We start from the raw sequence: 16,238 nt of genomic DNA on the forward strand, positions 1-16,238 counted from the left end.
GCTCCTAAATATTCCAAAGTCAACTGTATTATAAGAAAAGTGAAGATTTTTGGGAACAACAGCAACTCAGCCACCAAGTGGTAGACCACGTAAACTGACAGAAAGGGGTCAGCGGATGCTGAAGTGTATATTGTGAAAACTTTCTGCACAGTCAGTTGCTACAGAGCTCCAAACTTCATGTGACCTTCCAATTAACGTACTCAGTGGCCTAGTGGTTAGAGTGTCCGCCCTGAGATGGGTAGGTTGTGAGTTCAAACCCCGGCCGAGTCATACCAAAGACCAAAAAAATGGGACCCATGACTTCGCTGCTTGGCACTCGGCATCAAGGGTTGTAATTGGGGGTTAAATCACCAAAAATTATTCCCGGGCGCGGCACCGCTGCTGCTCACTGCTCCCCTCACCTCCCAGGGGGTGAACAAGGGGATGGGTCAAATGCAGAGGACAAATTTCACCACACCTAGTGTGTGTGTGTGTGTGTGTGTGACAATCATTGGTACTTTAACTTAACTTTAACTTAATTAGCCCATGTACAGTACGCAGAGAGCTTCATGGAATGGGTTTCCATGGCCGGGCAGATGCATCTAAGCCATACATCACCAAGTCCAATGCAAACGTGGGATGCAGTGGTGTAAAGCAGTGGTCCCCAACCACCGGTCCGCGGACCGATTGGTACCGGGCCGCGCAGGGCCGGCCCGTGGCATAGGCCGGCCCGTGGCATAGGCCGTATAGGCAAATGCTAAGGGCGCCGTCCATCAGGGGGCGCCACGCCAGTGCCACAAATGGAGGGGGAAAAAAAAAAAGACAAAAAAAAGTTGGTACTATTATTTCTAAATACATAAAATAATCCCACGTTAATTAAAATGCAAAGTAAAGCCTATTTAATTGAAATATTATTTGTTACAACATTACGCCCTCCCTCCCCCGGCACGGTGCGCCCCCTCCCTTCCCGTATCATGACTCTTTTTGGACGTCACCACATAAAAAAAATCAACTCAAGATGTCAAAACGGCCAAAACTGTCAGGTGCTCAGGGAAGAAAAAAGAGAAAAGAAGAGGAGAAACGAGAAAAAGACAGAGGTAGCAGGTAGGTAACGTTAGCCTACATGAAATTATTTGTCTGTTACAGAATGTGATAATAACCTGTATTTTTAGCATTAAGCTAATGTTATATGATTCGGCAATTGCTAATCAATAAATAGCTAGTTCTGTTTTAACGTCGGGTTAATATTGTGGAGGGGGCTAAATTGTTATGGAAAATAATAATGTAACGTTAGGTAATTACAGTACTCCCTGGTGTACAGTCATTTGTAAGTCATTCTAGTTAATGCAATATTAAAAAGCACAAATAGAGAACTCTGTAGGATCCCCCTTTTTTGTAATATAGTTGTTAAATTCATACTGGTTTGATATCTTGTTTTGTGCAGTGCCTTATTTATGTTGTATTTTTAATTTATTTTATGCAACTTGTTGACACGTTTTATTTTGTGTTTATGTATGTAAAAAATATTGTATTTCATATATTCATTTTTTGTATTCATTTTTTTATCCATATTTTTTTTATCTTGTTAACTATTCTGATTGTTAATTTGCTTTCTTTAAGTAAAAAAAAAAGGTCAAAGACAAAGCTATTCGGTTTCTTGTGAGTATATACACTTCACTGCTGATGTGGGGGGGGGGCGCCACCTAAAATCTTGCCTAGGGCGCCAGATTGGTTAGGGCCGGGCCTGGGGCCGCGCAAGAAATGTAATTTTAAAAAAAAATAAATAAATAAAAATAAATTAAATCAACATAAAAAACACAATATATACATTATATATCAATATATATCAATACAGTCTGCAGGGATACAGTCCGTAAGCACACATGATTGTATTTCTTTATGGAAAGAAAAAAGAAAAAAAAATCCCCCCCCCCTAGTCCGTGGGACAAATTTTCAAGCGTTGACTGGTCCCCAGCTACAAAAAGGTTGGGCACCACTGGTGTGAAGCACATCACCACTGGACTCTAGAGCAGTGGAGACGCCTTCTCTGGACTGATGAATCACACTTTTCCATCTGGCAATCTGATGGACCAGTCTGGGTTTGGAGGTTGCCAGGAGAACGGCACATTTCGGACTGCATTGTGCCGAGTGTGAAATTTGGTGGAGGAGGAATTATGGCGTGGGGTTGGCTTTTCAGGAGTTGGGCTTGGCCCTTTAGTTCCAGTGAAATGCTCCAGGATACCAAAACATTTTGGACAATTCCATGGGATGGCACTTCAAGTTCATATCACAAGTCTCACATAAGGATTGTGAATGTTGTGCAAAATTCCAAAAAAAAACGTGCAAAATCTACTCGATGATTATTGAGAGGAAAAGTGCTAAGACATTTGTCGAAGGCTTTCTCTTACCAGACAGGAATAGGGAGTGGCAGAGCATCTCCTGCTGCCTGGTGTTGATGCAGTGCAGGAAGCAGGCGTGCAGATACACCACCATGTAGTAGCCTGCATGGGAGAATAATGACACATACTCTTGTTTTTCATTTCAGGAATGACTTCACGGGTGTGCCACCTATGGGGATGAAGAGCGGATGTCGCCGGGTGGTGTCGCCCAGAGTAATCCGGAAAGTCTTGCTGCAGTCTGAAAGAGGACAACGTGATTACACAGCTGTGTGACAGCAGGTAACACACACACACACGCCACACACTGCAAAAAGTCAGTGTTCAAAAACAAGAAAAAAAAATTACAAAAATGAGGGGTATTTTATTTGAACTAAGCAAAATTATCTGCCAATACAACAAGAAAATTCGGCTTGTCAAGACTTTCCAAAAGAAGTAAAATTAAAGCTGCAAGCAGCGATGGACGGGACCGACTTTGACGGCTCATAAAATACAAACCGGAGCAGTAATTAAAACTCTTTCATCAACTTTTAATCAGAAGGGTTCAATCTCTCTCCTGTGCTAGTTTGAAGCCGACACGACAAACGCGCTCAGAGGAGATAAGGTTTAAAAAAAGGTGACTGTTTTGACCCAACTTTTATTTTGAAGGGAGAATTGCAAACTTCCTGTTGATTTTTGCTGGGGGTTGTCAGTATATGAAATGTAGGTCTAAGTGAGACCTACATATAGGTTTTTGTTTCATGTCTCTACGACATTCCTACTGGGAGTTACAGGCAGTTTTGTCTGTTTTCTTCCTAGGAGCAGTTGTGTCTGTGTTTTCTTCCTAGGGGGCGCTAGAGCGCAATTTTGAGTTTTGGGGTTTGGTTTTTTGATTAGATCGCAATTTTTGCCAATCCTGATGTGTGTGTCCAATTTGGTGAGTTTTGAGGCATGTTAAGGGGGTCAAATTACAGCTCAAAGAGGCAAAAGGACTGTTTTTAGTAAACATTTGTTTTGAAGGGGGAATTGCCAACTTCCTGTTGATTTTTGCTGACGGATGTCAATGTATGAAATCTAGGTCTAAGCCAGACCTACATAGAGGTTTTTGTTTCATGTCTCTCCGACATTCCTAGTGGGAGTTACAGGCAGTTTTCTTCCTAGGGGGCACAAGAGCGCAATTTTGAGTTTTGGGGTTTGGTTATTTTATTAGATGGCAATTTTCGCCAGTCCTGATGTGTGTGTCAAATATGGTGAGTTTTGAAGCATGTTAAGGGGGTCAAATTACAGCTCAAAGAGGCGGCGGAATAATAATAATGAATAAAACCTTACAATTACAATAGGGTCCTCTGTCCCAAAGGGACATTGCGGTCCCTAATTAGCTAACCTCAATGAACCCAAAAATACCTTAAAACAAGTATATTCTCACTAATAACAAGTGCACTTTTCTTGACATATATATATATAAAGTATATATATATACATATATATATGACGACATTGACGTTGACTCCCTCCATCCCTTTCCCATGTAACTATGGTTTGATTGTTTATTGCTAGCTTGCTTGAAAACCCAAACAGCACCTACTTTAATGTAGGGTGTGCTTTAGAAGTGTTGCTCTAGTAGGAGAGATCTTTTAGAGAAGATCTGAAGGGGGATTGTGGAGAATGCATATATATATATTTAAGAGTTATTTCATGATTCATAGTCATGTTTGAAGCAGCTAGTGTTTTTCCATTTGTACTCTTTCTATTTTTGAATTTTATGTCCGCAAGTAAACTGTGTGTGTTACCTTGAAGACTTGGAATGTGGGAGTTGGAGTACTCCCTTATATCTTATCTGTAGTAGAACAATGAGCCTGTATTCCTTTCTGGAGAGGGTGGGGGCTGTTTGCGGATTCAAGAAGTAGACCCTTTTTCTTTTTTAATGCCAGATCAACTAGAGCAGTTGATACGAATGTATTCATTAAGTTGGTCTCCCAAAGCTTTGGAATAAACTAGAAAATATTCCAATTCTGTCATGATGGTCCTTCTTACTCAGCATATATGTCATCCACAGTAACTTAGATTCCCTTGGAGGAAAACGAGATATCAATATGTTGAAAAATATTCTTAAATTAAGTAAATGCTAGTGCCATTATCTTGACATAATGATATGCGCTCGGCATCACAATTTTTTTTTCATGCTTGAATTAAGAAATGATTACTTTAAAAAAGTAGTTTTATACTTGTGAGTGTTGATGACACAGCTTTGCAACAGTTGATATTCTAGTTTCAAGCACGTTTTACTCAATTTAAGTCATAAAATCTCAGCAACAAGCTGTAATATCTTACTGAGATCATTTAGGACCAAAACCCCTAAAACAAGTAAAAAAAACACTCTAATATAAAATCTGCTTAGTGAGAAGAATTATCTTATCAGACAGAAAATAAGCAAATATCACCCTTAGTTGAGATATTTCATATTACTTAGATTTCAGTTTTTGCAGTGCACACACCTTTGTGCACTAAAACCACCGTGTAGATCAGCTCCGGTTTGTCGCAAGAAGGCCGGCTGTAGCACACGCACATGCTTCCTAAAAAAAAACAAAAAAAAACATAAGACAATTTCATTCATAAATGTAATAATAATAACATTGCGCATTAGCATCAATGTGGAAATGGTTTTCCTTACAAAATGCGTCATTGAAAATCATGATCTTGTAATTAAATATGCATTGGTCAGCAGGGCAACAGGAAAAAAATCAATCAACTTTTAATCAAATGGTGCTTATTAAATATTTATGTGGACTGCCGGAGGGGAGAGACTTACGTTCTTGTTCCCCAAAGAGAGAAAAAGGAACATATACATTAGCATTAGTCATGTGGTTTACTACGTTTAGTCATTTTTACTGATGTGTTTTCTTCTCAATGCAAACGTCACCTATTCTGTTTGTGAATACTTCCATCTGGACTCGCTCTGGCCTCTCCACGTAAAAGTGGTCAAAACCAAGGTTGACGAACCTGCGGGACACATTGACACGCTCACAGGTACACCGGGCTTTCATAATGCTGTGTGTGCTTATGTTTACACTTGCGTGGCCATCTCAGGGAAAATACTGCAAAATGCAACCATTTGTTTGTATACAAAACGCAAAAGCAGTGAAGTTGGCACGTTGTGTAAATCTTAAATAAAAACAATGATTAGCAAATCCTTTTCAAATGATATTCAATTGAATAGACTGCAAGGACAAGATGTTTAATGTTCCAACTGAGAAACTTTTTTTTTTTTTTGGCAAATAATCATTAACTTAGAATTTAATTGCAGCAACACATTGCAAAAAAGTTGCCACAAGGGGCATTTTTACCACTGTGTTACATGGCCTTTCCTTTTAACAACACTCAGTAAAGGTTTGGGAACTGAGGAGACCAACTTTTGAAGCTTCTCAGGTGGAATTCTTTCCCATTCTTGCTTGATGTACAGCTTAAGTTGTTCAACAGTCCGGGGGGCTCCGTTGTAGTATTTTAGGCTTCATGATGCGCCACGGAAGCACGGAACAGGAGATGAGGGCTGAGGGGCTGTCATGGCAACAACTCGACCGAAGGGCACAAGACCGGAATGGATGGAAGGCTTTCGTCGGCGGCCTATGTTCCTCAGGGAATACTAAGGCCTAAGTAAGTCATGCGCCACACATTTTCAATGGAAGACAGGTCTGGACTACAGGCAAGCCAGTCTAGTACCCGCACTCTTTTACTATGAATTATTTCAGCATTATCTTGCTGAAATAAGCAGGGGCGTCCATGATAACGTTGCTTGGATGGCAACATATGTTGCTCCAAAAGCTGTATGTACCTTTCAGCATTAATGGCGCCTTCACAGATGTGTAAGTTACCCATGTCTTGGGCACTAATACACCCCCATACCATCACACATGCTGGCTTTTACACTTTGCGCCTATAACAATCCGGATGGTTCTTTTCCTCTTTGTTCCGGAAGACACGACGTCCACGGTTCCCAAAAACAATTTGAAATGTGGACTCGTCAGACCCCAGAACACTTTTCCACTTTGCGTCAGTCCATCTTAGATGAGCTCGGGCCCGGCGAAGCCGACGGCGTTTCTGGGTGTTGTTGACAAATGGCTTTCGCTTTGCATAGTAGAGTTTTAACTTGCACTTACAGATGTAGCGACGAACTGTAGGTACTGAGAGTGGTTTTCTGAAGTGTTCCTATCATGTGGCGATATCCTTTACACACTGATGTCGGTTTTTGATGCAGTGACGGATCGAAGGTCACGGGCATTCATTGTTGGTTTTCAGCTTGGCTGCTTACGTGCAGTGATTTCTCCAGATTCTCTGAACCTTTTGGTGGTATTACGGAGCGTAGATGGTGAAATCCCTCAATTCCTTGCAATAGCTGGTAGAGAAATGTTGTTTTTACACAATTTGCTCACACATTTGTTGACAAAGTGGTGACCCTCGCCCCATCCTTGTTTGTGAATGACTGAGCATTTCATGGAAGATGCTTTTACACCCAATCATGGCACCCACCTGTTCCCAATTAGCCTGTCCACCTGTGGGATGTTCCAAATAAGTGTTTGATGAGCATTCCTCAACTTCTTTGAAACATGTCGCAGGCATCAAATAAAGTTTTCCAGTGTGAACATTAAATATCTTGTCTTTGCCGTCTATTCAATTGAATATAAGGTGAAAAGGATTTGCAAATCATTGCATTCTGTTTTTATTTACCATTTACACAACGTGCCAACTTCACTGGTTTTGGGGTTTGTACATTGCAGTAGTGGCTGAGACCTTACTTGATGGTGGTGAAGGGATGGGCATGCAGCTCTAATGGAAGCTCCAGCTGTTGGATTGCAACACGTAAAAGGTAAACCACTGATAAACATGCATGTAGAGTACATATCTACTGTATATATAATATATGGAATACTGTATCTAGCTTGGGCAGAGGGTTTGCGGTTACCACGGTTTCACAGTTGCGGTTGTCGTAGAACTGCACACACCGCAGCAGGAACTTGTCCTGTGGAAAACATGCGCATGCATTTGCACCGCGCGCACATAATGTGAACCTGCTGTATATATTAGAGTACACGAGTGCTGCTGTACCACGTGGGTGAGATAGTAGAGTCTCTGCGTGTGAACGTCCCATTGGACCCAGCACAAGTCCTCCGCAAGACGCTCGGCTGTTTTGGACAGACGCTCAGGATTGGCCATCAGCTGGTTGACACAAACATATGGAGCAGCAGAGGTACAATACATTGCATCTTTTGCCATTCTGTTCCCTATATATATATATATATATATATATATATATATATATATATATATATATATATATATATATATATATATATATATATATATATATATATATATATATATATATATATATACATACATATATATATATACATATATATATATATATATATACACATATATGTATATGTATATATCTATATACACACATACATGCATATATATATATTTACATGTATACATACATGTATGTATATACATATATATGTATGTATATAAATATATATATATATACATATATAAATAAATATATACATATATAAATAAATATATATAAATAAATAAATATATACATACATATATAAATAAATAAATATATATATACATATATAAATAAACATATATAAATAAATAAATATATATATACATATATAAATAAACATATATAAATAAATAAATATATATATATACATATATAAATAAATATATATAAATATATATATATATATATATATATATATATATATATATATATATATATATATATATATATATATATATATATATATATATATATATATATATATATATATATATATATATATATATATATATATATATATATATATATATATATATATATATATATATATATACCCATCTCTTTTTCAAATATTTTCAAAAATGTTAAATAAACTAATACAATCTTTTTTATGTTAAACATGTTATTCTAATGTACCGGTGTTCAAATGTTTTGATTTATCCACTAGATGGCGCTACTTTTTCCCTGTTAAAAGCATGCAAAAAAATGCCACCACTTCTACTGTTTTCTGCATCACTATGGCATTATGTACACATACTGGTATTTTACTACTGATGATGTGTAAATATTTATATGAATATTCATCTATTCTGAAGTAGTTCTAAAGATGTATATATTTTACAGCCGTTTTGGGGAGCAGACATTTTTTTTTTTTTTTTTAATTTGTTTTATATCTGAGTCTGTAAAAAAAAAATAAAAAAATGCAGGTCTACAAATAATCACAACCGTATCATTATTGAAATGTATTTTATGGAAATTTTCATTCTTATTTTATTATTATTATAGTTTTTTCAATTAAACCACTCTGGTGTTATGTTAACATACTGGTCCTTAATGGTTTGATTCCCCTTCAATATTATTTGATACATGATTTCCTGGAGTAGTTCTAAAATATGTTTCAAGAGTAAATATTAGGGATGTCCGATAATGGCTTTTTGCCGATATCCGATATTCCGATATTGTCCAACTCTTTAATTACCGATACCGATATCAACCGATACCGATATCAACCGATATATGCAGTCGTGGAATTAACACGTTATTATGTCTAATTTGGACAACCATGTATGGTGAAGATAAGGTACTTTTAAAAAAATAAAATAAGATGACTAAATTGAAAACATTTTCTTGAATAAAAAAGAAAGTAAAACAATATAAAAACAGTTACATAGAAACTAGTAATTAATGAAAATGAGTCAAATTAACTGTTAAAGGCCTACTGAAACCCACTACTACCGACCACGCAGTCTGATAGTTTATATATCAATGATGAAATCTTAACATTATAACACATGCCAATACGGCCGGGTTAACTTATAAAGTGACATTTTAAATTTGCCGCTAAACTTCCGGTTCGAAACGCCTCTGCGGATGACGTATGCGCGTGACGTAGCCCGGCGAACACGGGTATGCCTTCCACATTGAAGCCGATACGAAAATGCTCTGTTTTCATTTCATAATTCCACAGTATTCTGGACATCTGTGTTCGTGAATCTGTTTCAATCATGTTCATTGCATTATGGAGAAGGAAGCCAAGCAAGCAAAGAAGAAAGTTGTCGGTGCGAAATGGACGTATTTTTCGAACGTAGTCAGCCACAACAGTACACAGCCGGCGCTTCTTTGTTTACATTCCCGAAAGATGCAGTCAAGATGGAAGAACTCGGATAACAGAGACTCTAACCAGGAGGACTTTTGATTTGGATACACAGACGCCTGTAGAGAACTGGGACAACACAGACTCTTACCAGGATTACTTTGATTTGGATGACAAAGACGCAGACGTGCTACTGTGAGTATGCAGCTTTGGCTTTTTTTTGCGTATGTACGTAACTTTTTTAAAATATATAAGCTTTATGAACCTTGGGTTAGGTGAACGGTCTTTTGGGCTGAGTGATTGTGTGTGTTGATCATGTGTTTGAATTGTATTGGCGTGTTCTATGGAGCTAGGAGCTAGCAGAGGAGCTAGGAGCTAGCATAACACGTACCGTACCGTACGTGCGCGTCACGTACTAACTTTTTAAAAATATATAAGCTTTATGAACCTTGGGTTAGGTGAACGGTCTTTTGGGCTGAGTGATTGTGTGTGTTGATCAGGTGTTTGAATTGTATTGGCGTGTTCTATGGAGCTAGGAGCTAGCAGAGGAGCTAGGAGCTAGCATAACAAACACGCAGGTGTTATTATGCAGGATTAATTTGTGGCATATTAAATATAAGCCTGGTTGTGTTGTGGCTAATAGAGTATATATATGTCTTGTGTTTATTTACTGTTGTAGTCATTCCCAGCTGAATATCAGGTACCGTGAGTATGCAGCCTTGGCTGCTAAACATTCGATAACTTGACCGTATGTGCGCGTCACGTACGTAACTTTTTAAAAATATATAAGCTTTATGAACCTTGGGTTAGGTAAACGGTCTTTTGGGCTGAGTGATTGTGTGTGTTGATCAGGTGTTTGAATTGTATTGGCGTGTTCTATGGAGCTAGGAGCTAGCAGAGGAGCTAGGAGCTAGCATAACAAACACGCAGGTGTTTTTATGCAGGATTAATTTGTGGCATATTAAATATAAGCCTGGTTGTGTTGTGGCTAATAGAGTATATATATGTCTTGTGTTTATTTACTGTTGTAGTCATTCCCAGCTGAATATCAGGTCACCCTCGGCTCTCACAGCATCTTCCCTATCTGAATAGCTTCAACTCCCCACTAGTCCTTCACTTGCACTTTACTCATCCACAAATCTTTCATCCTCGCTCAAATTAATGGGGAAATTGTCGCTTTCTCGGTCCGAATCTCTCTCACTTCATGCGGCCATCATTGTAAACAATAGGGAACTTTGCGTATATGTTCAACTGACTACGTCACGCTACTTCCGGTAGGTGCAAGCCTTTTTTTTATCAGATACCAAAAGTTGCAATCTTTATCGTCGTTGTTCTATACTAAATCCTTTCAGCAAAAATATGGCAATATCGCGAAATGATCAAGTATGACACATAGAATAGATCTGCTATCCCCGTTTAAATAAAAAAAATTCATTTCAGTAGGCCTTTAAAGGTTAGTACTATTAGTGGAGCAGCAGCACGCACAATCATGTGTGCTTACGGACTGTATCCCTTGCAGACTGTATTGATATATATTGATATATAATGTAGGAACCAGAATATTAATAACAAAGAAATGGGGGGAGGGAGGTTTTTTGGGTTGGTGCACTAATTGTAAGTGTATCTTGTGTTTTTTATGTCGATTTAATTAAAAAAAAAACTTTAAAAAAAAAACAAACAAACAAAAAAAACTGATACAGATAATAAAAAAAACGATACCGATCATTTCCGATATTACATTTTAACGCATTTATTACATTACATCCCTAATAATAATACATGTATTTATTCAGTGTATTTTGTATTTTATTTGTTTTGGTTATTTGTATTGTTGTTGGTGTTTGATGTGCTCAAAAAATTGTTTAAAAAAAACATTGATAGGGAAAAAATAACAATAAATATTGAAATGAACTCATAATCAAAAAATAATACAATACAGTCCAAATGTACCACTTTGTAGCCTCCATGTCTGGTCATCAGAACATGGTACTGGTCCACATCTGAAGCACACATGCAAGGAAAGGACGGAATAAACCACAGACTGTCCCAAAAAGATTTTAAAAAAATGGACTCACATCCGTCTTCAGTCAGCAGCAGCAGGTGGCTCTCCAGCACTGATCTGTGGTCAGTTCCCGGATGAAGGAACTGAAAGAACCCCAAAGTAGCCAAGTATTATTCAACTGTCAAGCACTTTGGAGATTTGCTTACATGCGGCAAAACTGCACCTGCACTTTGACCCTGCAGTCCACCGCCTTCAGCACCTTGGTGTTGTTGATGGGATGGATCTCAATCAGGAGCGTCAGGCACTTGGACACTGAAACAACCGGGACAAAAAAAAAGCGATGATGCAAGTCATGCAGGTGAAAAGCGGGGTTATGGGAATTACTTGGTTTGAGGGGCTCCTCGCCGCTGTTGTTCCGTGCCAAACTGACAGCTGAAAGACAGGTTGATACAAATCTAATCTCTTGAATGTGAAGGAATAGTTGGTTAGCGCCTCACCTAATAACGTCTCCTCCTTGTTTAGGGAGCAGCTGCTGACACACACTGGCTTGTCAAAGCTGTACAGGAGCTGTATAAGCCAGTGGAAAGAAGGTATGACACAACTCAGCACCAACATGTAGGCCACATTACCATACAATACCTTATTCTGCTTGGTGGCTGAGTCATACTTGCCAACTCTGGTGGTCCCAGTTGACCCCTTTCAGGAGAATATAGACTCTCGTTAACCCGTCATGAGAAAATATGCAAAAAGCAGTAAAAATGTAGAGATATATTTTCTCCTCTTTGCCAAAATTTGTGCAGTTTGTCAAGGCTGTCATTAAAAATGCATGAGTGGCTTCAGCACACTTTTTTTTTGTTCACCAAGGGTTTATATGTTTCCAGAAAAATGTTCCATACCAAGTGAAATCATCACAAGGAGAGTTTGATTCATTTGATGAGCGACGCACACACATACACGCACACGCACACGCACACGGGCGTACAGTACAAAGCAATGACACGCAATGTTAACGTTCCACTTTGTGAAGGGTTAAAACTCGCAGATTTATAGCGATTTTTAATTTCACACATGGGGAATTTTCTTTTTCAATTGTTTAGCAATTATAATGTGGTCATCGATGTGTGAATTATCACTAAAAACAACTGAAAACTGACTTGGAAGATTATCCACCCCATAATAAACTAAACAATAGATAATAAAATAAACAAATAATTAAAAAAAAAAAAAAAGTAATAATAACATAAACTGCAATTATTACAATAATGTATTAAACAATAGATGATCAAATAAACAAATAAGAAAATAATGTTATCATAAAATGAACTGCAATTGTCAACAGTAATGTATTAAACAATAGATAACCTAATTATTAAAAAAATACAAAAAATATGAAAAACTAAAATTATTAGAGATGTCCGATAATATCGGCCGATATATGCGTTAAAATGTAATATCGGAAATTATCGGTATCGGTTTTTTTATTATCGGTATCGGTTGTTTTTTTTTTAATTAAATCCACATAAAAAACACAAGATACACTTACAATTAGTGCACCAACCCAAAAAACCTCCCTCCCCCATTTACACTCATTCACACAAAAGGGTTGTTTCTTTCTGTTATTAATATTCTGCTTCCTACATTATATATCAATATATATCAATACAGTCTGCAAGGGATACAGTCCGTAAGCACACATGATTGTGCGTGCTGCTGCTCCACTAATAGTACTAACCTTTAACACTTAATTTTACTCATTTTCATTCATTACTAGTTTCTATGTAACTGTTTTTATATTGTTGTACTTTCTTTTTTATTCAAGAAAATGTTTTTAATTTATTTATCTTATTTTACTAATTTTTTTAAAAAGGACCTTATCTTCACCATACCTGGTTGTCTGAATTAGGCATAATAATGTGTTAATTCCACGACTGCATATATCGGTTGATATCGGTATTGGTTGATATCGGTATCGGTAATTAAAGAGTTGGACAATATCGGAATATCGGATATCGGCAAAAAGCCATTATCGGACATCCCTAAAAATTATTACATAGATTTCACCAAATATAAAATACTAATAATGACATAAACTAATATTTACAAATATAATAATAATGATAATAAACTATAATAATACATGTATTTATTCAGTGTATTTTTTTCTCTCTTTGTTTTGGTTATTTGTATTGTTGTTGGTGTTTGATGTGCTCAAAAATGGTGTAAAAAAACATTGATAGGGAATAAATGTATTAAACAATAGATTATGAAATAAACTGTTATTTACAAATATAATAATAATGATAATAAACTGTAATAATACATGTATTTATTCTGTGTGTTTTTGTTTCTTTTTCTTTGTTTTGGTTATTTGTATTGTTGTTAGTGTTTGATGTGCTCGAAAAAGTGTGTAAAAAAACATTGATAGGGAAAAAATAACAATAGATATTGAAATGAACTCATAATCAAAAAATAATACATAATCCAGCCATCCATTCTTTTTTCATCCCTTGTCCCTAATATTAATATAATTATTACATTACGTTGACTAAACTTAAACTAATAAAAATAGTTAGTAAAAATAAAAACAAATGATTAAAAAATAACATCATAAAACATTAGCTATAATTATTACAACAAATATAACTTACAACTTCAAATTTTCAAATAGATAATGAAATAAACTCTTGATTAGGAAACATTTATTAATAATAATAATAATAAATAATTATCAAAATAAATGTATTAAACAACAGATTATGAAATAAACTGATATTTACAAATATAATAATAATGATAATAAACTATAATAATACATTTATTTATTCTGTGTGTTTTTGTTTCTTTTTCTTTGTTTTGGTTATTTGTATTGTTGTTAGTGTTTGATGTGCTCGAAAAATTGTGTAAAAAAACATTGATAAGAAAAAAAATAACAATAGATATTGAAATTAACTCATAATCAAAAAATAATACATAATCCAACCATCCATTCATTTTCTATCGCTTGTCCCTAATATTAATATAATTATTACAATATGTTTACTAAACATAAACTAATAAAAATAGACAGTAAAAATAAATAAATGATTAAAAAATAACATAATAATACACTACCTAAAAACATCTAACTTAAAATTTCAAATAGATGATAAAAGATAACTCATGCTTAAGAAAAAAAACATTTAATAATAATAATAATAAATAATTATCAAAATAAATGTATTATACAATATATTATAAAATAAACTGATAATTGCACATATAGTATAATAATATTATTATAATAAACTATGATTACAATAAACATATTTATTTTTCTATGTGTCTTTTGTTTCTCTGTATTGGTTGTTTGTATTGTTGGTGTTTGATGTGCTATAAAAATTGTGAAAAAAACATATTGATTGGGGAAATAACAATAGGTAGTGAAATAAACTAATCATTAAAAATAATATGTAACGATAATGTAATTATTACAATATAGACGGATAGTAAAAATAAAAAAATTATTTAAAAAATAACACAATAATAAATTAGTCGCCACCTCATCGCAGGGCCATTCACACTCACATTAATACAATAAATTCATTAAATTTAAAATAAAAATATATAATAAATTAAACTTATAATTTTTTTTTAATTATCAAAAAAAGCTATGATTATTACAATTTAAAAAATTTTTTTTTAAATGAACAGTGGCAATTTGGACTGACCTTCCAGGAGTAAAGGATTCCCCCATCACGCTCAATGTTGATGATTAAAATATCCAATGCACCACAGTAGTCTGCACACACAATAATTACAAGCCTTGTAAACAATATCCTTTAGCATTCATATTTATCCACATTTCAGCTTAAAAGAATATGAAAATGACAAATAAACTGGTTAACAGCACCCACTGTGCAATAATTGCAGAACAATCAACAGTTATTGCCAATAAAACACATTCCTTCTCTCAGCCTCAAAGGTTACTTTGCTGCCGTTTTACTCCAATATTTATGTATTTCTTACTTAGTAATGCAAAGTGTTGTTTTATAATTGCCTGCTTTCAGGACACCTGGGGAACGTTAACTTCCACTATCAACCTTTTTTTTCTACCGGTGTAATCGGAAATATAAATAAATGGCTTAGAAACAAGTTAAAAGCCGAAACAGTTTGCTGTTGTGTAGAATCGGTTTTGCTTTAAAAATCGCCCACTTGACGAGGAGAGGTCAGCTGACCGACGACACGTGAACGCCTCACCTTTCACCCCACACACCGCCGCCTCCTTCCCGAGGACGTGAGCCTCCACATCTCGGCGAAAGTCCAACTTTGGCTGCAGTTTGAACATAAGCACTGATAAAATTACACTTTTTTTGTTGTTCTAAAAGTTCAAAAAGTTCGCCGTCTGTCGCCCTTTTGCGTGCAGTTGCTGTATTTCCGGGTTGGCCATCACGTGACTTGAGCTCTTTCCTAGTTGAATTGGCAGCAGACGCGCGTTAACGTTGCCCTCCCAACAATAACAGTCATCACTTTTTGTAGCTTTTTTTTTTTTTTTTTAATGTCACGTCTCCACCCTCCATGCCCGTGTTGTTCTGTCATAGGCCGAGGGAAGCATCACTCCAGCGGGTTGGAATCTCTCACCGCCCCGCTGCGCACCATCCACTGCGCACACTTCACAATGGAGTGTCAACATGTATTTATCATGCATAGACGCACTGGACACAACATTAGGTACAC

General features: G+C 36.0%; 1 protein-coding gene across 3 annotated transcripts in view; it reads right to left on the reverse strand.

The window, feature by feature from the left end:
- The window catches only part of gsap (gamma-secretase activating protein), a 72,383-nt gene extending 56,360 nt beyond the window's left edge, over window positions 1–16,023 (reverse strand). For all 3 annotated transcript variants that reach the window (XM_062066582.1, XM_062066583.1, XM_062066581.1), the window contains exons 1-15: window positions 15,762–16,023; window positions 15,233–15,303; window positions 12,165–12,221; window positions 12,023–12,092; window positions 11,910–11,957; window positions 11,749–11,837; window positions 11,599–11,668; window positions 11,474–11,523; window positions 7,455–7,565; window positions 7,312–7,368; window positions 7,145–7,191; window positions 5,275–5,354; window positions 4,850–4,927; window positions 2,548–2,616; window positions 2,388–2,480 (exon numbers count right to left, since the gene is read on the reverse strand). In XM_062066582.1, the coding sequence (XP_061922566.1) occupies window positions 2,388–2,480; window positions 2,548–2,616; window positions 4,850–4,927; window positions 5,275–5,354; window positions 7,145–7,191; window positions 7,312–7,368; window positions 7,455–7,565; window positions 11,474–11,523; window positions 11,599–11,668; window positions 11,749–11,837; window positions 11,910–11,957; window positions 12,023–12,092; window positions 12,165–12,221; window positions 15,233–15,303; window positions 15,762–15,849 (1,078 nt within the window). In that variant the 5' untranslated portion in view covers window positions 15,850–16,023. The remainder of the gene's footprint in view (window positions 1–2,387; window positions 2,481–2,547; window positions 2,617–4,849; window positions 4,928–5,274; window positions 5,355–7,144; window positions 7,192–7,311; window positions 7,369–7,454; window positions 7,566–11,473; window positions 11,524–11,598; window positions 11,669–11,748; window positions 11,838–11,909; window positions 11,958–12,022; window positions 12,093–12,164; window positions 12,222–15,232; window positions 15,304–15,761) is intronic.
- Between the last annotated feature and the right edge of the window lie 215 nt (window positions 16,024–16,238).

Source organism: Entelurus aequoreus, linkage group LG12 (genome assembly GCF_033978785.1).
Source record: "Entelurus aequoreus isolate RoL-2023_Sb linkage group LG12, RoL_Eaeq_v1.1, whole genome shotgun sequence".
Taxonomy (NCBI): Eukaryota; Metazoa; Chordata; class Actinopteri; order Syngnathiformes; family Syngnathidae; genus Entelurus; species Entelurus aequoreus.